General features: G+C 46.8%; 1 protein-coding gene across 11 annotated transcripts in view; it reads right to left on the reverse strand.

Moving 5' to 3' along the window:
* Positions 1-703: 703 nt before the first annotated feature.
* Positions 704-24,672, reverse strand: part of LOC122393496 (myoferlin-like) — a 78,788-nt gene continuing 54,819 nt past the window's right edge. For 4 of the 11 annotated variants that reach the window (XM_043389545.1, XM_043389547.1, XM_043389554.1 and 1 more), the window contains 17 exons: positions 22,846-22,937; positions 21,871-22,024; positions 19,962-20,068; positions 18,405-18,533; positions 10,304-10,474; positions 9,767-9,915; positions 9,215-9,360; positions 8,736-8,818; positions 8,235-8,381; positions 7,052-7,142; positions 6,069-6,168; positions 4,713-4,875; positions 4,116-4,209; positions 3,641-3,750; positions 3,055-3,202; positions 2,664-2,736; positions 704-2,216 (listed from right to left, as the gene is read on the reverse strand). In XM_043389545.1, coding sequence (XP_043245480.1) covers positions 2,695-2,736; positions 3,055-3,202; positions 3,641-3,750; positions 4,116-4,209; positions 4,713-4,875; positions 6,069-6,168; positions 7,052-7,142; positions 8,235-8,381; positions 8,736-8,818; positions 9,215-9,360; positions 9,767-9,915; positions 10,304-10,474; positions 18,405-18,533; positions 19,962-20,068; positions 21,871-22,024; positions 22,846-22,937 — 1,926 coding nt within the window. In that variant the 3' untranslated portion in view covers positions 704-2,216; positions 2,664-2,694. Of the gene's footprint in view, positions 2,217-2,663; positions 2,737-3,054; positions 3,203-3,640; positions 3,751-4,115; positions 4,210-4,712; positions 4,876-6,068; positions 6,169-7,051; positions 7,143-8,234; positions 8,382-8,735; positions 8,819-9,214; positions 9,361-9,766; positions 9,916-10,303; positions 10,475-18,404; positions 18,534-19,961; positions 20,069-21,870; positions 22,025-22,845; positions 22,938-23,533; positions 23,618-24,672 lie in introns of all 11 variants that reach the window. The other 7 variants (XM_043389553.1, XM_043389552.1, XM_043389551.1 and 4 more) reach the window with 3 other exon arrangements.

Below are 24,672 nucleotides of genomic sequence, written 5' to 3' on the forward strand. Positions count from 1 at the left end.
TTACTAGGGTGTCTGCCCAGGCTAATGTCTCCCCCTTGTTCCCGTATCATCCTTCCGACTCTGAAAAGGCCTTGTCAGACCGAAAAGGCCTAACCCAACAAACAAAAAGGCTTGTGCGGGTGCACGGGCCGCCCGTCCGCTCTAGCCTATCTATAGCGCTGTGCCAAATTTGAGCGCAATCGGCCTCGCTGCTTGTGGGATGTAGAAGCGTTCCCTGCATGTGGTCTTTGTGTGGGCATGTCCAGTACCAATCCAATCGTGATATGTGGGGGTGCATCATCCGGTCGATATCCAGCATTTCGCCAAGTTTCAACGTCATCCGTCTAGTCAAATGCGGAGTTATCTGAACAATTTTTGCACCCCTAATTTGACAGGTGGCACGTGGCGTATCAGTCAGACACTTATATTGATAAGCAATAAGCATCAAAAACAGTTGAATTCGTGATTGGAGGGACGCCGGATGAACTTATTTCAGACGCAGAAGACCAATATTCGATCGGTCGAGCGGTTACCGAAATAAAATTTATTTATATATTTCTACATTGTGAGCAATTCCGTCAGAACAAACGGCTATTACATGCTCGTATCACACGGCGTACTGTCGCGAGGCCGGGTCTGGCCGCTCGTACTGACTTTTTGTTTCTTCAATCCACAAATAACCTCTCTCGCTACGTTCGTTCGAAAAAAAGCACTTGGCAACCACTAGGTATAAGTATTTTATTAACGAATTCAAGCATACAAAAATTGTGAAAACGGTTCAGTAATCTCGGACACTAGCGGTACATGTAACAACAGACGCGAGGAGACGCGCCTAGGGCACCGACAAAACATTATTGCTGATAGCCTCAAGCACTTCCTATTGTTTCGTTAAGATACTGCGATCGTATATTGTCAAGTCCGGGTACACGTAAATCACAAAGCGTAAGCAAAGCTCAGTATTGCCTAATAAATAATTAGTCATGTAGGTGTGGCGCATAGGACACGCATTTTCTAACAATAGTTCACATTTCTACGGCCACAACCTCGTTATGAAGACGTCTTCGAAATTATTTCGAAATCAATAGGTGTGTGGAAGGGGAAAACAAAGGAGTACAGACAAAGGCATTCACACGCGGAAGGCACAGTAAAACACTTCGCAAAAAGAGCGAAGCAGAAATATGGATCACAAAAGCTCTACATATATGGGAGACGCCACTCACCACAATTCTCTGCGTAAATCTTCTGCATAACCAAGCACATTACCGAGAAGAAAAACAGTGTGATTCTATTGTTACATCGGAGGATTCGAAGAAAATACAACAGAAGCAGGCTACACGAGTCAGTGCGTTTGGCTGCCAAACAGAAATCGCTTCAGCTGCTAGTAATATGGGTCATTCAGCACGACTGACAAAATGCGAGAATAATGGTTGCAACTGCAAGCTCCCTAGACCCATAAAGACCGCAATTTATCAGAGGAACATTCATACGTATCCACTTTGAAGGCAACTCGAAATCACGAACATTTTCCGGACAATCACTAGATATTGTGGTCTTCCCCTTCTCCAACAACCAATCTTCGTCACAGACACTGATAAATAATTTCATGGCCCTGGTCGCAACAGTTTTCAGCACCTGGCAACCCTAAAAGACGCCTCTCAAGCGAAAGGCCAAGGCAGCATTCAATCTAGAAAATACGGTACCACCACCACGAAAAGTTTGACTAGTCTAGTCCGACTTTTACTGGTAAATATACCAGCTTCAGTTCAAACAACCTAACGATGGCAAACTTTCCCAGTTTTGCGCGCTGAAGGCAGGCGCTGTTTTCTGCTCACGTGCGGATCGCGGCGCACGTTTTTCGCTCCCGCTCCGTGGTAGAAAGGTGTTCATAAAAACACATTCATTTCACATATAGGATCCACAGTTCAACTCGCATCTTCCTGTGTCAGACAGTTGCTGCTATAAGTTGAAAGTCTGTTCAAAGTTCAACTGCTGCTGGTGTTAGTAGATTGTTCGATGTCCGTGTCAACAGTTGCTATTGTAAGTACATAGTCTGTTGGAAGGCCGCGTTGGCAGCTGCTGATGTAGGTTGACGGTCTGTTCATCGACACTGTCCCCGTCAACTGCCGGCCTGTTCGAAGCTTGTGTTTACAGTGGCTGATCTTAGCTTGATGGTCTGTTCGGCTCCTTCTGACAGTTGTGCCAGCTCACAGGCCGAATATCTTGTCGATCGTGGCCTCCTGTTAGGCGAAAAACAAACACAATTATGTGAGATGAGGTTCCATGAACATACACACGTCTATACACTTGAAAAGGAATGATATTTTACATTCATATTAGCGATGAAAAAGGACGGTTTTGATTTTCGGAATAACACCATGCCACCATCTAACGTGAAAATAGTTAGCACACAACGACATACTGCGCTCGTCTCACCGACGACCATATTATTTTTAACGAAGCAAAACAAGCATTCACACTTCATCACACAACAGGGCTTAGATCTCAGGCAGCTTTTGCCAAATTGTCAGGGAACTCAGATTTGTTTTTCAATAGAAAAACACAATTCTAAAGAATAGTGTTTTAACTATTGACAACAAACCTTCGGTTATGAAGCTTACATGCAGCCCAACCTTATGACTCGTAAGGAGTGGACATGGCCAATGATTGTTGGGCTAAGGACGCACCGATGAAGGAAGCACAGGACAGGTGAGGTTTTTAGCCGAACAAATTCCGCACGGTCTGGTCCACGACCGCCTCCTGCGGGTCAGGAGAAGTTCAGGGTCAGGTCAGGGACAAGGTCAGGGTGAGGATCAATGTAGGCCGTAGGATCATGGAAAGGCCAATACTAAGCAAGGTTAGGATATTGTGACTGTAATCAACTACTTTGCGTGGTAAAATACCTTTCCATCAAGAACACAATTAGGAATCCATATAACCCTGTCAACTTTTCACACTCTTGGCTCAGTTCAGCAGCTGCCAAGCTCTGCACTTCCATCCCTTTCCCCCCTCCCACGCCCTCCCTCCCCCCTCTCTCTCTCTCTCTCTCTCTCTCTTTCTCCTCCCCCCTCTACCCACCGGCACATTGTAGAGGAACAGTATCAGGAAGAGCGCCAACAGCAGAATCAGAATCAGCGTGATCATGTACCACTTGTACTTCTTCCAGATGATGTGCTTGAACGATTTCCATGGAGAGCTGAACCACAGGAACGATGTGGCGGGCCGGCTAAGGGAGAGACGCGTCAAATGACGTCATTGGAGCAGAGTGGTGCACTGTGGCATTGGGTAGTAGCGCGACAAATGACGTCATTGGGGTGGGAGCGGTACATGACTAGAGCCCTGAAGAGTAGAGCCTAGACTAGAGCCGCGTCAAATTACATCAGTGTGGGTTGGTACGATACGTCGACTAATGTCATTGGGAACAACGCATCAAATTACGCCAGTGCAGCTACGCCGCAAAATTGCGCTGAAGTACGCAATTTACGCTGTTTTCTTACTTTGGCTCTGGCAGTGCGGGGTTAGTGTTTTGCTTCTTACTTTGGATCAAGCAGTGTCGGGTCGGTGTTTGGCTATTATAACGCGTCTCCTTACTTTGGCTCTGGCAGTGTGGGGTTGGTGTTGGGCTCTTCTCGGGCCGCCCCTGTCTATTAAAACGTCTCCTTACTTTGGCTCTGGCAGTGTGGGGTTGGTGTTGGGCTCTTCTCGGGCCACCCCGGCCGGTCTCTGCTCGGCTTCCTCTGCGGTCAGCACCTCAATCTCCATCTCCAGCTTACCCTGCGGAACGGATGACCGGTCACACGGGTCAGATGAAACATAGTGAGGGGTCAAAGGGATTATATGGGGAATACAGGGTCATACGAGAGTGACTACGGGACAATGAAGAGTTTTGTGTCAGATGAAACACGGTGGCCGATGAAACTAGTCGGATCGAACGTGGCAATCAACTATACGGTTAGGACAGAACATGACACGATACTGATCGTAAAATTGTAAAAGGACGTTATAAAGCTAAGATTCTAGTCTATCCTCTAACATTATTCCGTGCCCCCCCCCTCTCTCTCTCTCTCTCCCTCTCTCTCTCTCCCTCCCTCTCTCTCCCCTCCCTCTCTCTCTTTTCCTCCCCCCTCCCCCCTCCTCACCGTACAGACACGCTCTCCATCCACCTCTCCGGCCGTTGGCCAGAAACCCATCACCCGCTTCTTGGTCCAGATGTCCACCGGGCCCTGACACCCCCTGAGGCAATTAGAAAGGTCACGAGGTCAGTGGTTCATCCTGGCAGCCCCTGAGGCAAACACAGGTCACGAGGTCAGTGGGTCACCCTGGTATCCCTGAGGCAATCACACAGGTCACAAGATCAGTGGATCATAACTCTGACCTTGGATCAGACAGCTAAAGGTCACAAGGTCAGTGGGTCGGCTTGACATTTCCTGTGAGGGTAAAAAATGTCAAGTTTTCTGTGGGGATCAATAAAGTCACAACTGGTGACCGTGGTATCCAGTGAGGTAATAACAGGTCCAACACAGGTCAAAAGCTCAATTGATATTCCTTACATGCACTGACGCGGTTAAAAAGGTCACTGGTTAACCTTAGCATCTGATGGAGGCTCATGGAACAATCAAACAGCTCACAAGGTCATCGTACCATACCCTAAGGCGATTCAACAGGTCAAAAGGTCACCAGAGTCACCAGTCCGCTTCGAACCCCCAACCCTTCCCACCACCGCTCAGCCGACTCACTCCTCCTTTTTGCGCCTGCGCAGACTGTCGGTGAGTGCCGTGAGTGCTCCGTTGTTGTTGTTAGCCGTATCGTCCGGCTGAGTTCCGTCCAGCTGGGAGAGGGAGCAGTCGGCCGCCGTGCGCGCCGGGCAGAGCAGCCGGTTCAGGTCGAGCTCGATCTCACCTGGGGGAGAGAGAGAGACGGGGGAGAGAGAGAGAGAGAGAGAGAGAGAGAGAGAGAGAGAGAGAGAGAGAGGGAGAGAGAGAGAGGGAGAGAGAGAGAGAGAGAGAGGAGAGAGAGAGAGGGGGAGGGGTCAAAGACCTTAGTTTATCTGCCATTTGGAATTTGATTTGCCCAATTCGCATGATATTAATCTATCAAATTTCGCGAGACAAAATTTATCCACGAGCTCATTATTCCATGCTGCACTATGCTATGACGGCGCTTCAACGACCTGTGTAAAAAAAACAGCATGAAGCATATCCAATATCATACCATCATTGAGCACAGTGATACCACGCTCACATAGATATCATATTCGCAGGTTTCAGATTGGTCAGCGACAAAGAGGCTCTGTAACTGCGCTGGCTAGCTTCCAGTAATCATATTGCACATATGCACAAAACCTGCAACTCTATCCGCCACCTACACAGGATAAAAACCTGCCACTCTATTTGCCGAGGTTATTTGATTCCTCGTAAAATATTAGGTACCTACGCCACATTTCGGTAACCACGTGGATACAGCCCCACGGCCACGGCGTATATTTTCAGGCTCGTGACACAGGCGAAACGAAATCTTTGTTCAGAATAAAGTGTTACATAATTAGCAATGTGCAAAAGACAAGTGATAAAAATATCACTAAAAATCAAATAAATGAAAAAGTTACCATGTGAAACCGTAAAACGAAATGAACTAGACTAGCAGTGCCAATTAAAAAAAAAAAGTTTAGCACTCGATTAAATGAATTACTGCATATCAGATTAAGACGACATAATCTGCACAGTGCACAATAGCCGTTTTCACGACAGCCATCTGGTACACATTTGGTGCACATCTGGTACAGATTAGGTGCAGATCTGGTCAAATCAGGTTCAGGTGTCTCTTAGCAGCTATCATCTAGGGCTGCACTAATTGCTTATATGCCTGCTTTGTCATATTATCAGAGTACCATCGATTGAAACACTGAAATAAATTCATAAAATGAAGATATTTGCTGTAAAAGAAATTAGGTGCAGATTTGGTCAAATCAGGTGCATTCGCCAGATAGCCCGTCGTGAAAACGGCTATTATGTCTGCACTCATGCGATACATGACATTATGTGCCTTTTTTAAGTCACTGTAAAATGTGGAGACTGTCTATGTCAACTCCATACCGATGTAGTCGTCCTTGCTGATGAGGTCGTTGTCCCAGATCTGGAACATCAGTTTGGGAGGACGGTGCTCCTCCCGCTCCGCCAGACTCCAGAAGTGGTCCTGTCGAGGGGAGGGGGGGGGAGGGGAGGGCAGGTCAAGGGTCAGGAAAGGTAAGGGGAGAAACATAATCTAGGCGTTCGACTTTGACTTGCAACAGGAGCAGCTAAACGCTAGATGTCACAAAATGCTAAATCAATCATATCGGCAGATAAAACACATTTTAAGACTGACAAGGGAGGAAAATAAGGCATGACTTCGGTACAAAACCGGCAGAGTCCCTCACCTTTTGTTATATATTCAGTGACCCTTCTAAACAGCAGCATTACACCTCCTAGGTCCAGGGTTGTGCTCGACTCAAAAAAATTGCCGACTCGACTCATCATTTAACTTCAGAATGCCCTGACTCAACTCTGACTCAAACAAGGAGCTGATTTTTTCCCTTGACTCGATTCATGACTCAAGCGGATCAATGAAAATATGGGTTGACTCAAACTTGACTCAAATTTTTTTGTTGAGTCAAGTGTGTTGACTCAAAATTGACTCAGATAAAAAAGTTGTTGAGCGGGGGGGGGGGTGAAAAAATCCGGCAGCAGGGCCAGGCCTAAGTTGTTAAGCGGGGGGAAAATGAAAAACTTATACTATATATTGTTTCTAAAAAGTTGAGTCAGCTGACTCATGTTCCTAAATGTTCTTGACTCAACTCAATGTCAAAAGTTATTTTAATGACTCAACTCCGACTCAACTCAACACCTTAATATTTTTGTCCGACTCAACTCTGACTCAACTCAACAGCTCAACATTTTATCCGACTCGACTCAAATCTGACTCATTTGAGTCAGAGTTGAGTCAAATTTCTGACTCGACTCTTGAGTCAAGCACAACCCTGCCTAGGTCACATGTCCACACATGACCGCATGATACCGAATAATGACCTTGAACTGACCTTGGACTTGATGACGATCATCCTCTCTGCCTCCAGGTAGTTGATGTCGAACACGAATCGCCAGTTGAACATGGCCTCACCGTCCATACACCTGACAATGGGAACTCGTGACGTCATAAAAACAAATATCCAATACGAACCACCAGTTAAAAATGGCTTCGCCGTCCATACACCTGACAATGGGAACTCGTGACGTCATCAAATCATGACGGCGTGAAACAGCATATAAAGTTGTAAGATGATCAATATGTGCTAGACAGGGAGCCATTGTGTACATGTCTTATAAATCCGTATAAACCCATTTTAGCTCGATGCCACGTCTTTTGAATTATTTCTACGTCCATTATGCGTTTTAATTCACAAAACTCATGACGCCACGGACCTAGCTTCTTTTTTCATCACATCGTATCTGCTTACACCTCGCTTCATGTCATTCAGGGGCCAACGGGAATAAAGCGGGTTTTTTACGGCGTAGTTAATGTTCATGTGCGTCAGTGAACTATCAAGTAACATTAATGAGACGGACGCTGGGCGGTACTCGCGAAGTACCATGATGTAAGTAGCGCAAATTGCTCAGTGTTCTATGAAATCGCGTAACAAGAGTGGAGAATATGATTACATACTGTAGTGTACTGCAGTGCCAGCGATGATATTATTTTGTAATAGCGAGAATATGTCATATATCTTTCATTGGAATAAATGTTACCATTTTCTTCTTTATTTCAGCACGCAAGAACTACAGCTTACGTTAATGATCAAGTAAAGCAACATTTTTCTTTGGGTATATTAGCAAAATTTTGAATGCTTGATGGAAGAACGCCGTCGTCAAAATATTTTAGCAAAGTTGTCATCAAACAGTTTTGGCCAATTTAACAATGTGACTCAGCTATGTCGGACCCTATTTCATCTCCGACAGCCTCGCAGAAAAAAAGTGATATGAAAGACGACAAAGAGTGATTTGAAAATGAAAAAGTCGACTTTGCACGTTATAAACACACTCATTCATTTCTCACCTTAAAACCTCAAATGAAACGCCCAAGGGGAGACACGTCAAAATTTCAGGCGTGATGCCTCTTCCCATAAACGACGTGCATGTTCACAACTCATGACCAATCAACAAACACACATCCGTCAAGCTCCTCCCCCCTTCCCTTCGACCCTAGGCTTCTAACAACCTCCGTACCTGTAGTGCACATCGGTCTTCTGCACGTTCTTATCCCCCTGGATCCAGCACTTGACGTAGACGTCAGACATGTTGCTCTGGGAGACGGCAGAGTATTCCTGCATCACCACGTCCATCACGTTGTACAGCACCACACGCAGCTGGTACCTGAGAGGCGGAGAAAGTCAAAAGTAGGACGAAGGTGGGATTCGAACACACAACTTTTACGATGAGACGTGATTCACTCGGATAGTAAGGAGGTGATAACCCACTTGCTGGGCTCCCTGGGTGTGAACGACAGGAACAGACTGACACAGAGACAGACAGTCAGACAGACTGCCTGTCTCTGTCTGTCTCAGACAGGACATAAGAGGAGGAGACAGCAGACAGGAGCCGCAGCAGATGACTTACTTGCTGGGCTCCCTAGGAGTGAATGATAGGGACAGACACAGAGACAGACAGGACATAAGCACAGACTAGGAGGAGACAGACAGCAGACAGGAGCCGCAGCTGATGACTTACTTGCTGGGCTCCCTGGGAGTGACGTCGAAGGGCGGCCCCGGCGGACCTGCCGTCTTGGGGAAAATGTCCACCATCATCTCCAGCTGAAAAAAAACACAACGGCAGTGATGTGAGCGCCATCAGTGATGAAACGTCAGTTATTTTATCATAGGACGGCATACCTGACAGCGATGACCAGAGTCCAGAAGTCACAAATCATAAAATGTCATCGAACTTGTGATGTGACCTCACTAAGGTCATGTCATCTAGTGAGTCATGACGTCAGCGATGTGAACCTTGTGTAGGACAATAAGATACAAATGCATTGCTGTCATCTGTCATCATAAAATTGTATTTTATCTCCAACGACGCAATTAGGAAAAAACGTACTTCATGGCATGGTAAAAACCACAGCTGGATGATCAGGCAGGTTTGATGCATTTATAATTAAAGGATTTATACGTCCTCAGGATAGATCAGAGTAATCGCATGAGACCCACCTTTCCCTGCTCGAGGTCGGGCATGGCCGGGTTGAAGAGCCGGCGTGTTTCCACGTGTTCCGGCACCAGGTCGAAGGTGTGTAGCACCAGCAGGGCCAGGCGCTCGTCGTCGGGACCCAGCGAGGACGGACGGGCCGCCGAACGGTCTGTGGGGTCAGAGGTCAGGCTCAGAGGGTCATAGGTTAGATCAGTTAGGGGTCAGGGGTAGAATGTCAGGGATACATTTCATTACATCAAAGGCAGGCGGAAGGCTAGCTCTGTAACCCAATTCTTTTCATCTGTAGTATTGCGGATCACTGTGTGACTGTATAGTATAAGCATGACAGAGAGAAAATCACTTGAGAGATATCAAAGTAGAGAACAACCCAAATGGGCTTTGATCTGATTTACAGATCAAATGAGCGACCGAGTGAAACAGAGAGATTCCAGTCATTCCCTGCAGAAAAAGAACATCATTTCCTGCAGTATCCCTTCAATAGATGGTTCTCCCTCCCACGGCTTCCCTCTAACTGGCTGATCCCTTCTATGACTGCCCCCCCCCCCCTTCCCTACCCTCGAGCTCGCTGAGACGGTAGTGTTTGTTGCCGATCACCACCTCCGTCTTGGAGAGCCACAGCGGCTGGGAGCGGTTGTTGGTCTCACAGACGTTCTCCAGGATCTCGCGCGGAGTCTGGGAGTCACGCCACTGGTTGGGGCCAGACCTGCAAGCGGTTATCGGAAGGGGACAGGGGTCAGAAAAGGTCAACAGTAATTGGAGCGGTAGAGGGCGATTTGTCAAGCAATCGTTCCTGGTAGAAACATTGATCAGGGAGCTGATGCACCGTGAAATGTGATGCCCGTCAAACATCTTCCCTTCCATGTCGCCAATGTTTTCCCATGCCAATAGTCTGGCACGCATCTAATACATTACAGCAGAAGTCAGATACTGAGCAACGTTTTTTCATCTGCATTCATCGAATCGTATGCGGTAGCCCTATTAAAAACCATGCAGGGCATTTAGTCACCCCCCCCCCCCTTCTTCTATCTACCCCAACTCTCGCTAAGCTAACTCATACGCTGCTCAGCCCCCCCCCCCGCTCCGTTACTCACAGGTGGTACTCTCGCGGAATACCGCACGTGGCCCGGTATTTAGTCATGTAGCGATTCTCCAGGTCGATCTCCGTCTCACCAATCAGGTCGTCCTTGCTGATGACGTCATAGTCGAGGACACTGATGGTGAGGTCCTTCTCCTTGGGAAGGGTGCAGGTGAACTCCATAAAACTGAGGGAGAAGAAGAGAAAATGGGTTAAAATGTTGTATATTCAGTGACAAAGAAACTAGGATGAAATAGTGAAATAGATTAGGCAAAAAGAATCAATGAAATAGCTTAGCTCAGCTCAACTGTTCTCAGTACCATAAAACTGAGAAATAAGATGGGATGGAAGAAAACGGATCATAAAGTTATACATTCACAGAAAGCTTGGTCGGTAAAAGTTTATGTGCGAGAAATTGAGTCAAATGGAGTCCAATATTTACAGAACTGGGATAATCAGTGGAAAAATACAAAAGTAAACGAAAAATAAAACAGCAAATCGGTACAACAGCGTAGGTCATGAGCTATGGACTTGGGACGAAATCGCGTTAAATTGAGTTCAATATTGAGACGAACGACATAAAGGCCACAGCAGATTGCTGGACAAGATCACATAAGTTCGAGTCTGAGACGGTCGGCACGTCACAAATGTCTAGAACGTAACGTTAGGCGGCACGGGCGGACATCGATAGCAGCGCCTCTATCGGTCACTAGGGAAAGCTGGGCTGTAGGCGACGAAATACCGGATGAGTTGTCACACGTTGAATAGGTTTATAGACATCAGTCTTGTGAAAAAGTTGAACTTTTGCCTTCAATATTTCTACAGGCAATTTTAGAAGTGTCTTCACATTGATTACAAAACCGTTTAGATTATTGTATTAACTTCAAGCCTTCCCTATTGTTCTTGATGATGCGGGAACTATTTCTAATGAGTGTTTCTAGCTTAGTAAAAGAACATATTGTGCAAACGATGATAAAAGCATAAATGGAAGATTTTAAACGCAATTTTCTCTAACAATTAATGGTAAATTCTCTACACATCAAGGAAAAGGTGCATGCTAACTGATAATTTAAAGGGAGATAATGAGCTTTCTTTTTTCTTTAATAAAAATTACTCGACATCTATACTATTTCTACTGTAGTTTCTATAAAATATGAAAATTTCCTAGCACATTTTCGTATGTGAAAAAGGTTTTTATTTTTGCAAAAAAGAAGCAGTACTTGCAGTACTTGTAACACCCACCGAAATGCGTTGTCCTTCTTGTCCTTCTCTATAAAAAAGTCGCAGTATATGGCGCTTTTGTTTCAAACAGCGACGCTTGGGTTTTTGTTTATGTTATCGCCTTGTCGTTGCTTGGTTGTAAGGATTCTAATTTGAATTAGAGTTAATTCGGTTTAGAATTAATTAGATTCGTACATAGTGCCTACTCTTCTTTGTTTCCAAGTATTATTTTGCGCCACAAATGAACGGCATGCGCCAGAAACGCAGCCAAAGCTTGCGATTGCGACTACGAAATTCATTATTTTGGCCTCAGAGCCTGAAGCGAAAAATACAAGCATATTTATTTCAAAAAGAATTCAGGTTTGTCGAACGGTGTTATGAGAATTTTGATAACAGTACTGCATAAGTTTTTCAGTGATGCCGCAAAAGTGTTGTATCCAGACTTGTGACAGCTCAAGAAAAAAGTGAGCTCGCTCAGCTCAACTCCGTTTTATCCGCTCCCGCTCAGCTCCCGCTCAGTTTAACACGGCTCAGCTCAGCTCACGCTCCGCTCAAACCGGCTGTGCTCCGCTCACGCTCAGCTCAGCTCAGCTCAGTTTCCGCTCAGCTCAGCTCAGCTCAGTTTCCGCTCAGCTCAGCTCAGCTCAGTTTCCGCTCAGCTCAGCTCAGCTCAGCTTCCACTCAGCTCAGCTCAGCTCAGTTTCCGCTCAGCTCAGCTCAGCTCAGTTTCCGCTCAGCTCAGTTTCCGCTCAGCTCAGCTCAGTTTCCGCTCAGCTCAGCTCAGTTTCCGCTCAGCTCAGCTCAGCTCAGTTCCCGTTCAGCTCAGCTCAGTTTCCGCTCAATTCAGCTTAGCTCAGTTTCCGCTCAGTTAAATTCACGCTTAGATCGCTCAGTCGTTCTTTTTAAATCGGACATGCTTAACCCTCGCCCGTATAGGGGGGGGGGGGGGTCGAACGGACCCCCCTGTTTTTCGCGAATAACTCGCGTAAAAAGCGGCCGATCGCGACGAAACTTTCAGTACCCTCGCGATAATCAATTTTACACCTATCCTGAAAATTTCATGACCCTGACCCTAATGACCTTTGACCTGTGACCTACTTTTCGAGACCATGTTTGGCCGGAATCGCGATTCGGCGTATGTCGGCTCGCATTAGCCGCGCGTTAGCAGTCTTTTTGTGGTTTCAAGTGTTCAAACATGGCATATGATGTTGCTCCCATGCATTAGGGTGGGTGTCAAGGTCACCGGAAGGTCAGGTCAGGTCATTGACCTTTGGTGACCTCGGTTCACTTTTTCGAGTTTTACATGTTTCTAGGCTAGTTTTTGGAGCTGAATTCGAATTTAGCAACCATTTGAACATTTACGAAGCAGTTTTGGTGCCTTCGTAACATGTTACGAAGCTGTCAGAGGCTACTACGAATACCCGGCAAAATCCTTACTGGTTGACCTGACCTGACCCGACCTGGCCTCAATGCATAAAGACATCATTAGTGATCATAACTAACATGATATTCGTGATCAGCACCCCGAAAAACCCCATAGCAGCCACGTTTTACGACGTTCTAACAGGTCCCGATTTTCCCGACTTTTGGGTCATTGACCTGACCTGGAAGGTCAACCGATAACCTAGGACCTTAAAATTGGGTATCATCGGCTTCCTCTCGTCGCGGGCAGCACGCTCGTTTTTTCCGCGAAGCTCTAGCTCGATCAGGGACGAAACGGCAAGGGGGGGTCCAACGGACCCCCGCCCCCTTATACGTTCGCGGCTGGAAAAACACCAATACGGGCGAGGGTTATAAAACAGACCAACTCTTGGCGCATAAGTAAGTCTCCTCTAACAAGGAGCGAGGCAACTTACACAATGGGCAAAAGAGATAAGCTCATTAAGACCTTGAGACTTTGCGAGTCGTGCGTTTACTTGGACTCAGACTATAGTTACATGAAATGGACTGTTCTTGGCAGTGTTATCACATGTTATCAGAGTGTGCACCCGCGATGTTAACATAACATATAAGTTCAAAATATACGAACGAAAAAAGTCTGGACGAAAAAGTTTACAGACGAAAAAAATGTACAGACGAAAAAATGCCAGACGAAGAAAAGTCGGACGAAAATCTGCTAGACGAAAAAAACGCCATGGAATCATCTCAACTAGGCGGTGTTTCACGGCCGAGAGCAGCACGCCCACGCCGCCATCCGCTCTTGGCACCCTGCCAGGAGCTGACGTTACATTTTGGGGTAGTGTTGGAACTTGGAGATAAGAGTTTGTTTATATCTCCATGGAAACCCCATTTGACACGTGTGATAGCAGCGTGCTGTTATCAGTGAAACCTTGAGTGAAACCAAACACCACCCTGATCTCAACCAAGGCAATGTCAACACAATTAGAATTCATAGTCGGCGTGTGAATAAGGGAGCTTTTCCCATATTATGGACATCAGAAGGTGAGAGTTCCAGTTAGCGCCTCTGCCCCACCCCACTTTCAATAGGATATGGTTGCTTAGCCCACATTCAACCAACGAAGAGGAACATTTGCTAATTCCTAATTGTAAATATTTTATGCAGAGGTAAGAACCCTTATCGATAAAATTAATTTAAATAACTGCTTAAATAACAAAGTGAAGAATGCTGAATTGTACATTGCGGAGCAGAGTGTCAAGGCGAAGCATCAAAGCCTGACAGTAGGTATTCATCTTGCAGTCAGACTTGAAACTTGAGACTGGCTGTATTAGCCTGTAAATTGGCCAAGACCCTGGTCTTCCAATTTCCATGCAACATGGATGAAATAAATTAAGCTTGATTAGTGATTAATATTGATTTCTTTAGAGTTTTGATATTTTTAAGTGCGATCACGAAGGCAGTGTAATTGCTCACTCCATAGCTAGCTCATAGCTGAAGCATCAAATCCTGAGTTAATTTCCAAGCATGAACTGAAAAGAATTAGAACTGGATCAGCTCAGCTCAGCTAAATCAGCTCAGCTCAATCAGCTCAGCTCAGCTCAGCTCAGCTCAGCTCAGCTCAGCTCAATCAGCTCAGCTCAGCTCAGCTCAATCAGCTCAGCTCAGCTCAATCAGCTCAGCTCAGCTCAGCTCAGCTCAGCTCGCTCAGCTCAATCAGCTCAGCTCAGCTCGCTCAGCTCAGCTCAGCTCAGCTCAGCTCAAGCTCATTCAGCTCAGCTCAGCTCAAGCTCATTCAGCTCAGCTCAGACAGCAGCTCAGCTCAATGCATTACTGAGCCGGCTCAGCTCACAGCTCAACAATTTGGCAAAATGTTGAGCCGGCTCATGAGCTGAGCTGATTTTTGAGCCGGCTCAACTGAGCTGATCACAAGTCTGGTTGTATCTATCTTCTTTTATTGTGCAGTCGGCGGGACCGATTCAAAATTGAGTCGTTGCTACTAAAATAGCAGCATATGGCCTCAGATGATGAACAGGAAAAATAGTTGCGTAAATTTAGACATAAACCACCCCCAAACCATGAATATCTTTTGAAGGCACTATAGACGACCATTAACTAACTAGATGTGATGAAGATCAAATGTAAGGAATACGCTCATTTTACAAAATTACATGCAAGTACCAAAAAGTGATGTAAGTACTTATTCAACGGTCATTTTCAGCGCTCCCCGCTAACGTGACTTCAAGTTGAGATATTTGCGGCAAGGTACCGCATTGAGCAAAATGGTTTTAATTTACATTATAACTTGTTGTGTTTTGTCAGAAAATGATCCTAACTCAGATTTTGTGGAAAAAGGTCATTATCTCCCTTTAAAGTTCTTGGGGCCAGTTGTTTTCTTCTTTTCTTACGTCGCCCCAATGGCCGCAAATACACTTGTGATAACACCCATCGAATAACTGGCAAAAACCATAAGCTGTTTCCTACTAGCTGAACGGTCGTAGGTGAACAGAATCCGCTTAATTATTTTTATCACGATGAGCTACGCATGTCAGTGCTCCTATGTTGCGATATATCCGATAAACGGCATGAGTTTTTTTTTTCTTTAAGTTTGACCTTTCTTCCGGGACACCTTAATTGCGTTATATAACTGTAATTATGGCGACGAAATTGATCCACGATCAGCATTCAGTCGGAAACTAGATTATTCTGGTTTTTAGATGATCTATCAGCATCCACAAAGCATCGGAGGATAAATGCCGTAGCAACCAATCTCAAAAACATCGCGACAATCCGCCCCCATATTCCCGCTCACAAATACATTTCATTTGAGCCGGGTATTATATTAAACTGCCCACTGTGCGCTATCTCATTACGAGCCAATAACCCGTGTCACCGAACCCAAATTGGCCTGAACAGCGGCGGAAACCCGACACTGGGGAGGACCGACCGTGGTTACAGCGCACAACCCAAGCCCACGCGTGTATCTCGTCAGACACCGCCTTAACAAACTAGGGCGTGGGCTCAGTGGTCCTTACTTCTGACGGGACAGGCTATCGCATCAGGTTTCATCGACATAAATTACTGTGAAAATGCGACGGCTTTACCTGAATTCATAAGGTGTTCTGATGATAGCATTGAATTTAGACCGGCACTGCTAAACTTCTAAGCAGTGATTCTTTCCTTTTCACCAAACATTTAACCCTCGCCCGCACATGCCATTTTCCCATCCTAGAACGCACATGGGGGGGGGGGGGTGGTTGCCCCCCCCCGCGCCATTTCGTTCCTGTTGGAGATAGAGCTTAGCGGTAAAGACCAAAAAGATTCTTTGGGAAGAGACGAATCCAATGATACCCAGTTTTACCTTCTCAGGTCAGTCATTGACCTTCCAGGTCAGGTCAAACTAAAAAATGTTGCTGTTTTGGGTCACCGTTGGATATCAAGTGCGCTGCTTATCATATACCGATAACGATGCTGTTTTCTGGTGCCAAGCCAGCTAGAACCTCTTTCTCACACTACCCGACCAGGTTTTTGCTGCTGAGGTCATTTCAGGTCAAGTTAGGTCAAGGTCAGTTATATGTGTTTGTATGTCTGTGTGTGTCTGTGTGTATACTAATGTGTGCACCGATTGTTTATGTGTCCATATTACATGAAATCATGATCTGAGAAGCTTTTACCAAAAATGCAGTCAAAAAACTTCACAAAAAGTAAATTCCGCTTGCCTAAAACGCAATTATCTTAGATGACCTAGGTTGACCTTGACCTTGACCTTGACATCTGTACATCGTCGAACAACATGTTCCATGATGGGTGGGAGGTAAGACTGGTAAAAAAGGCCGAAATCAAGGTGTCAAAAGCTCACAAGGCCCATAGCCAACGCAAGATGTCGAGAATTGGCCATTTGGGTCATGACATGACCTGAAAAATAAGGTCATATCTCCGAAACCAAAGGTCACAGAAACTTGAAATTTTCAGTGGACATCAAGAAAGGATAGAGGAGCAGCTATACGAAAAATCAGCCTTCTAGCTCTAAAAATGTTGAGTGCAGAGCAGAAAGACTACCTGGGGGGTGGCAACCACCCCCCCCCCCCATGTGCGGGCGAGGGTTAAAGCAAAGGGAGGATGCTTGGGAGAGGTTTACCACAGAAGACCACCAGTTTTCAATGGGCGAGTTCTCAAATGGCTTCATTTTATCACCTTCGAAGATTGGGTTTTAGTTGACTACGTATTTTCAGAGGACTCACGACAAATACTCGTGGACCATGGGTTCTCAGTGGACACCATTCTCATCTGCCAAAGGTTCTCAGCGAATATTGTTCTCACCTTCCACACTCAGAAACAGTTTTTAGAACATTCGATGATTGGTTTACTCCGAGGTATCCGGCCAGTCTCAATTTCCGGTAAATGCTCTTGACACGGAGACATTAGATGCCGAAACTTTCAGAAAGCCAAGGTTTAGTACGCCGACTATCTCAATCAATCAACATCGATACAGCGACCTTCTTTGAGATAACATTGGAAGTTTTTAAGACCGTGCCGTTGTCCAGAAGACCCCCCAGGTGTCTCCAAGAACGAATGTCTTGACGGTCCGCGGATTCGATCCGCGCGCTGCACATCAAAAGAAATTCTTGCTAGCGATCCCCCGTCCAGGAGATTTCCCAACAACTGCGCATTTGAACGCATTTGAACGGCAAAATGCTATCAAAGGTGAACAAACATCCACTCTATCGCTGCACATCATCCACACTTGGCCAACATCACCACAAACGCTGCCAATCTCTAAAAAAAAAAACAAAAAAAAAACACGACCGAAGTCGTTACGACAGCCTGTCAGCCGCCGCCGCCGCTGGTACAGAATGCCGTTTGTGGCCTCTACGACAAGGCTCAATGGATAGAGTTGCGGTTAATCAATGGAAAGATTGCCGGTTCGATTCCGGGCGCGCCGCGACTTTTCCCGTGTACACCAACGCATGGTCTCCAAAGAGACCAATGTACACCAGCGTATGGTCTCCAACGCATTATCTCCAAGATATAAAAATGTTGGTGGTTTCACTGAAGCCCAAATAAAAAACAAAATTGTCTAAAAAAGGGTGGCTCTTTGCAAAGTCGTGCCAGGTGCCTCAGAGACAACCTAATGGGCTTTTCTGTTTCTGAGTGCAAATTATGGGGATTAGTGGATATTCGTGGGTAACCCGTTATCAGCGGACAATGAGTTCTCAATGGAGACGGTTCTCACCTTCCAAGATTGCGTTATCAGTGGACCATGGGTACTCACTGAATATCGTTCTCACCTTCCAAAGATGGAATTCAGTGGACCTTGGGTTCTCACTAGACTCCACGGGTTCTCAGTGGAGACGGCTCTCACCTGTCAAAAGTACTCAGTGGACACTGTTCTCACCTGCCAAAGGTTCACAGTGAATATCGTTCTCACCTTTCAATGACGTGGTTCAGTGGCCCATGGGTTCTCAGCGGACAATGAGTTCTTAGAGCACACCATTCTCACCTGCCGAAGATGGGGTTCAGGGTGGCCGGCCGGTAGTTGTCTTTGGTGGTCTGCCGCTGTTTTCCCAGCTGTACCTGGAGGTACGGGTCGGAGAAACCGCTCGAGTCCTGCGGAGACAGGTCCCACGCCCTGCGGGAGAACAAAGTTAGTGACGTCATAAAATAGAGATGTAAGGTTGTCCAGGCCCTGCAGACACCGCGGAAAATTTGGAGATTTCATAAAACGGGGAACAAAGAAACACTTCGTCCTGCGGGTCCTGCCAAGACCAATGACTTATTAGGGACACCATAAAATAACGAGGTAATGCTCCCATCCCCGACACTACGGACACTGCTACCGGGCTTCTAAAAAAAGTTAGACGGATTTCTTTTGCGATTAGAGGACCCCTTACAACATTTAAGCAAAATCAATGCACGTGGAAAAACGGAGAATTTTTCGTACAATTATATGACACCATGGTTTGAGCTTAAAAAATGAAGCCGTCTTCTTAGGAAGTAAAAGCAAAAATCGTGAAATTATGCTTTCCCAGACTAAGTCGGTCGGTTCGACACCACGGAAGATCCGCAAACACTTTAGGGCAAAGAGAGCAACATCTTGAAACAAAAATTTCCACATTATTGACAAGTTTCTGGCTCGAGGAAGTGTCAACAATAGGTTCACGCAATTCAAGGAACACAGCGGCGGCCATAAACCCAATCAAAGGCTCACGGCGAACACCACTCGTGTGAGAGATGCGCTAATCAGACTGTCAATGGTCAGCGATATCGGGTGGCTCTGGCGACGTTTTGGAGGGTTCTGCAATATCAGGATGAGCAGAGATCCGGAAACGCTTAAGATCCAATGGTACCAGCAAGACGGTTCCACGCCAATACCGCTAAAGAAAACCGGGAGGGGCTGTGGGAGCGCTTCGGGCAGCGCGTGATCTCGAGGTTCGAGACACGCCCGTGGTCGGCGAATTCTCCGAACGTAACCCCACCGGACTTTTTCCTATAGGACCACCTCAAGTCCCAGGTGTACCGAGACCACCCAAAAAGTTCCGAAGATCATAAGGATGCAGTGAAGTCAGCGGTGTGCCGTCTGCAGCTTTCCGTGGGTCGTGCTGCAGCAGAGGTCGCGCTGCGCCGGGCTAAACTGTGCATCGAGCAAAAATGGAATCATCTCGAACATGATCTCGGCGCGGCTCAGAAAGGCGACTGCCGAGGATCGAAATCCCCTCAAACGAAATGTATTTGATGAGGCTTTCAGGTGATACCCAATTATGTTTTGTTACACTGATACGCTTTTCAATACGTTAGTTATAAAATCGTCCAACTTTTTTGAGAAGCCCGGTATAACATCAGTGGCGTCACGACATAAGGACAGTGCTAGCAGATCAGCAAAATAACTAACGTCGTGAAATGGGGAGGAAAGTGCACACAACAGACGAGGAGGTAGTAACGGAATATATCATCTATCTATTCAAATCCTATCCGATTGGATCACCAGCTACAACCTTTGCTACCCAATACGCATCCCTTCCCCTCATTTTCAGACCCCCCCCCCTTCCCGCCCCCTCACCTGATGACGTAGACTCGCACAATGACCTCCTCGGAGGCCGAGGGCGGGATGCCGCGGATCTGACGCGGCGGCAGCGGCACCGACGGGTCGTCCGGCAGGGTGTACACCTGGGGTACAGCAGAGGTCACACAGAGGTCACACATAGGTCAGCGGTACCGACGGGTCGTCCGGCAGGGTGTACACCTGGGGTACAGCAGAGGTACACAGAGGTCACACATAGGTCAGCGGTACCGACGGGTCGTCCGGCAGGGTGTACACCTGGGGTACAGCAGAGGTACACAGAGGTCACACATAGATCAGCGGTACAGACAGGTCGTCCGGCAGGGTGTACACCTGGGGTACAGAGGAGGTACACAGAGGTCACACATAGGTCAGCGGTACAGACAGGTCGTCTGGCAGGGTGTACACCTGGGGTACAGAGGAGGTACACAGAGGTCACACATAGGTCAGCGGTACCGACGGGTCGTCTGGCAGGGTGTATACCTGGGGTACAGCAGAGGTACACAGAGGTCACACATAGGTCAGCGGTACAGACAGGTCGTCCGGCAGGGTGTACACCTGGGGTACAGAGGAGGTACATGGAGTCAGTCAGGGTACACCTGGGGTGCACCAGAGGTACACACATAGGTCAGCGGTACAGACAGGTCGTCTGGCAGGGTGTACACCTGGGGTACAGAGGAGGTACACAGAGGTCACACATAGGTCAGCGGTACAGACAGGTCGTCTGGCAGGGTGTACACCTGGGGTACAGAGGAGGTACACAGAGGTCACACATAGGTCAGCGGTACCGACGGGTCGTCTGGCAGGGTGTATACCTGGGGTACAGCAGAGGTACACAGAGGTCACACATAGGTCAGCGGTACAGACAGGTCGTCCGGCAGGGTGTACACCTGGGGTACAGAGGAGGTACATGGAGTCAGTCAGGGTACACCTGGGGTGCACCAGAGGTACACACATAGGTCAGCGGTACAGACAGGTCGTCTGGCAGGGTGTACACCTGGGGTACAGAGGAGGTACACAGAGGTCACACATAGGTCAGCGGTACGGACAGGTCGTCCGGCAGGGTGTACACCTGGGGTACAGAGGAGGTACACAGAGGTCACACATAGGTCAGCGGTACAGACAGGTCGTCCGGCAGGGTGTACACCTGGGGTACAGCAGAGGTACACAGAGGTCACACATAGGTCAGCGGTACAGACAGGTCGTCCGGCAGGGTGTACACCTGGGGTACAGAGGAGGTACACAGAGGTCACACATAGGTCAGCGGTACGAAGGGGTCGTCCGGCAGTGTAACTGTACACCTGGCGTACAGCAGAGGTAGGGAGGTTAGCGGCACAGAGGTACAACAAAATCAGACGTACAGCGATTAAGGGCGTAGCATCACGTTAGATATAGCCTCAATGTTCTCTGCCTCTAGATTACATACGTACCCCCATAGACACGCACCTTATTCCCAACTTCCTGGCTCCAGCTCTAGTTCTGAGCCTTATTATTCGGCCCTTTATTACGTCCCTGGTTACACATCCGCGTAGTAACGATTTGCTCGTCCCTGGTTCTCTTCCCTCTTGATATCAGTTCCATGGTTGTTTCTTCTAACTAGTGATGTCAATTACGGAAAATCGTGATACCGATACCAAACCAAATACAACAATACCCATGGAAAAATACCGAAACCGAACCGACTTGAAAATATGAAGGAAATGCCAACTTTTTACCAAATTCTCCGCTCCTTTTGCATAAGAGAGAATTAATCATACCAACAAAACACCAAATGCGTTCGCCAATACCAAGTTGGTATCGGTTTGGTATCAGTATACCGGCATAAAGTTGGTATCCGATTGACATCAGCTTGACCTCATCCCCGATTACGTACCCCTCCCTCCCCCCCCCCCCCCCCCCGGTTACGTACGCGCATGGTGCCTTTGAACTCTCCAACAGTCGCCGACTCCTCATCCTCTGACGACTTTCCGCGAAGAATGGGCAGGGTGTTCAGAATGTCCCGGAAATGGCCAAAGCAGGCCACGCGCTCCAGCTCCACCGGGTAGATCTCCAGCTTCTCGTACCTGAAATAGGGAGAGAATGGGGGAAATTGGTGTCATATAGCAGAATGACGGCAAAAATGGAAAAAAAAACGAGGAGCTGAAAATAGCTAGAGTAAAATTGGCAGGTACGTGTGAGTTCAATCAATGGCAAACATGATCAGAAACAGGAAAATACATGTAAATTCCAAATAGCATAGAACAGAAACATGTAATCACAACTTCAAAGACGTGATTTATAGGCGTATCTTCAAGTTTAAACAACCGATTGCATTCAATAAAAACGATAGCAAATGAGATTTAGTAGTTGAATGGATTCAACAAAAGAACACACACCAGCAAGATCGCAAACCATCAGCCTCTATCGTTTATAGGAACAGCAACACCGTACAAAATGCGCGGCATAGCGCCCGCCTATACCGCTATGCTACACCGCATCACACGGGGACGACATTCCTGTCGCTAGATGGCAGCACGAGTCAACGCCTGAGCCTATACTGCACCGCATTACACGAAGACGATATTCCTGTCGCTAGATGGCAGCACGAGTCAACGCCTGAGCCTATACTGTACCGCATTACACGGGGACGACATGCAGCCCGCTAGATGGCAGCACCAGTCAACGCCTGAAACGATTATGCGCCGCAATGCGCCTGAACGTTACCAACGGCGCCATGCGCTTACCGTGCATACAACCAAGTTGGTTGACAACAAAAATTTGGTTGAGAGGTGTCCAACGCACCTCAGTCCATATTTTTGTTTCACTACAAAGTTGCTCACAGGGACACCAGACAAATCTGGCTAAGGGAAACTACGGTCTATGCATGCTACCTCCAGCGTCTCACCCTTTCGTGAGGTAGTCGCCGCACTTTCTGACCTCTCCCGCTGACGCGTAGTACTTGCTCCACCAATCCATGTTTTTGGCGCGGTCGCTGGCCTGTATAAAAAACGCACGTGCACATGCGCACACACAGATGTTTGAAGTCAGGGATCGGGGTCGTGTGAGATAAAGTTCGAGTGAAAACCCCAACAAAATATGTAATAAATATAACGTACGTCATAAACAGCGAAAGTGAAACACCAGACAAAAGAAACAAAATAAAATTACACATAAAAAGATGGGGACTGTTCTCGAAAGAATACATTAATAATCTATGAAATGGCAATAGATAGCATTGGTTTACTTTGGAAGCTTCGGTAAGAAAGTAAAGACCAAGCGTGTTGCTTTCAAAAAGGGATGACTACTCGCCAGCGTTACGTTAAAAAAGACACGCAATAACAAACCAAGGCAAAAGCAGGGGCGTATCCAGGACTCTTATCTCCCTCTTTTTAGCATCTTGTGTTACCATGATGTCTCTAAGTATGACTCCGCTGGCTCTATGTCTTTTTACTTTCTTGGGTAACAGGCCTTGTAGTGATAAAGTTCAACTTTTTCCTTTCATGAGCATTCTTTTGAGAGAAAAATCAGAATTGATGTAGGATGAAAGCACTACCTCCTAAAACAGAGTTCCTGGATACGCCCCTGGCACTCACCATTTCGCGCCACAGCTCGGGGTCAGTGACCTCGGTGAGGTCAGAGTCGGGGTCAGACGCAGCGTCTGGGCCTGCTGCAGTCAGCTGACCAGTGGCGGGGGGGGCAGGCAGGGGGGGGGTGTTAGCAGAGGCGGTACGACGCCGCTGGCCATGCGCGGAGAGCGAAGTGAGTGAAAAGAGTCGAGCGAATTAATGGCGAAATGCATTGTACAGCGGGAGAAGTGAGTATTTACATGGTGTTAATTGTTGATTAGATTATAATTAAAGATTGTATGTGAGATGATTAGCAACAAAAACATCAACATCAAACAAAACAAACAAGTTTTGAGACTGGATAGAAACAAAGTAACGAATTTTATGCTGCAACTTCAGAGCAAATTACCGTATTATTTTCCAGCATAAATGTATCTTGCTTAATTCTTGCACAAACAAAACATCAATAACATCATTGCCTCAATCCATAACGTTTCCCATGCCATGCCAGAACAAGAACGCACGACACTCAAGCCCCATGTTCAGTAAATGACGAGTTTCCCAGCATAACGACAACCCCACACAATGTTGCACACACTGTCATGTTCACCAAAACGTTCAAGTCCATGAATGTAAATGCCAAAACAATCCCACTGCTATGTAGCCTCGAGCGATGACAAGTAGTCGACCCACGCTGAAGCGGTTTTCCCGTCAACCGATGCATAAACAAGCAATATAAACCGTACTCGCCAACGTAAGCAGAGCACACAACAAACCGCAAATAACAGGCAAGCAGCATACGCGGCTTGTTTGTCTAACGAACACGTCAATAAGCTTTCATCGTCATGGGCATATGACTCGTCACCCAAAAAGCCAATAAATAAGCACTTATTTTGACGATGTTGTTCAAGCGTAGATGTTCACCTTTGCTCTAATGTAAGCCTCGTGAATTCACATACTTCAAAACATTTTTCCCACAGTCACAACATATGCATATAAAAGTCATCGCATGCTTTCGGAGTCCCACGTGTGTGTGTGTGCAGTCTTTCATATTTGCCGAGTTCTGAAGCATTTGTGTTTGCCAGAACAATCATTCGAGTGCTAAAAGCTGCACGGATCAGACAAAACATAAAAAAACATTTTGACGGCACGATTGCACAATTCCA

The sequence above is a fragment of the Amphibalanus amphitrite genome, unplaced genomic scaffold (assembly GCF_019059575.1).
Source record: "Amphibalanus amphitrite isolate SeventyFive unplaced genomic scaffold, NRLGWU_Aamphi_draft 000538F_arrow, whole genome shotgun sequence".
Taxonomy (NCBI): Eukaryota; Metazoa; Arthropoda; class Thecostraca; order Balanomorpha; family Balanidae; genus Amphibalanus; species Amphibalanus amphitrite.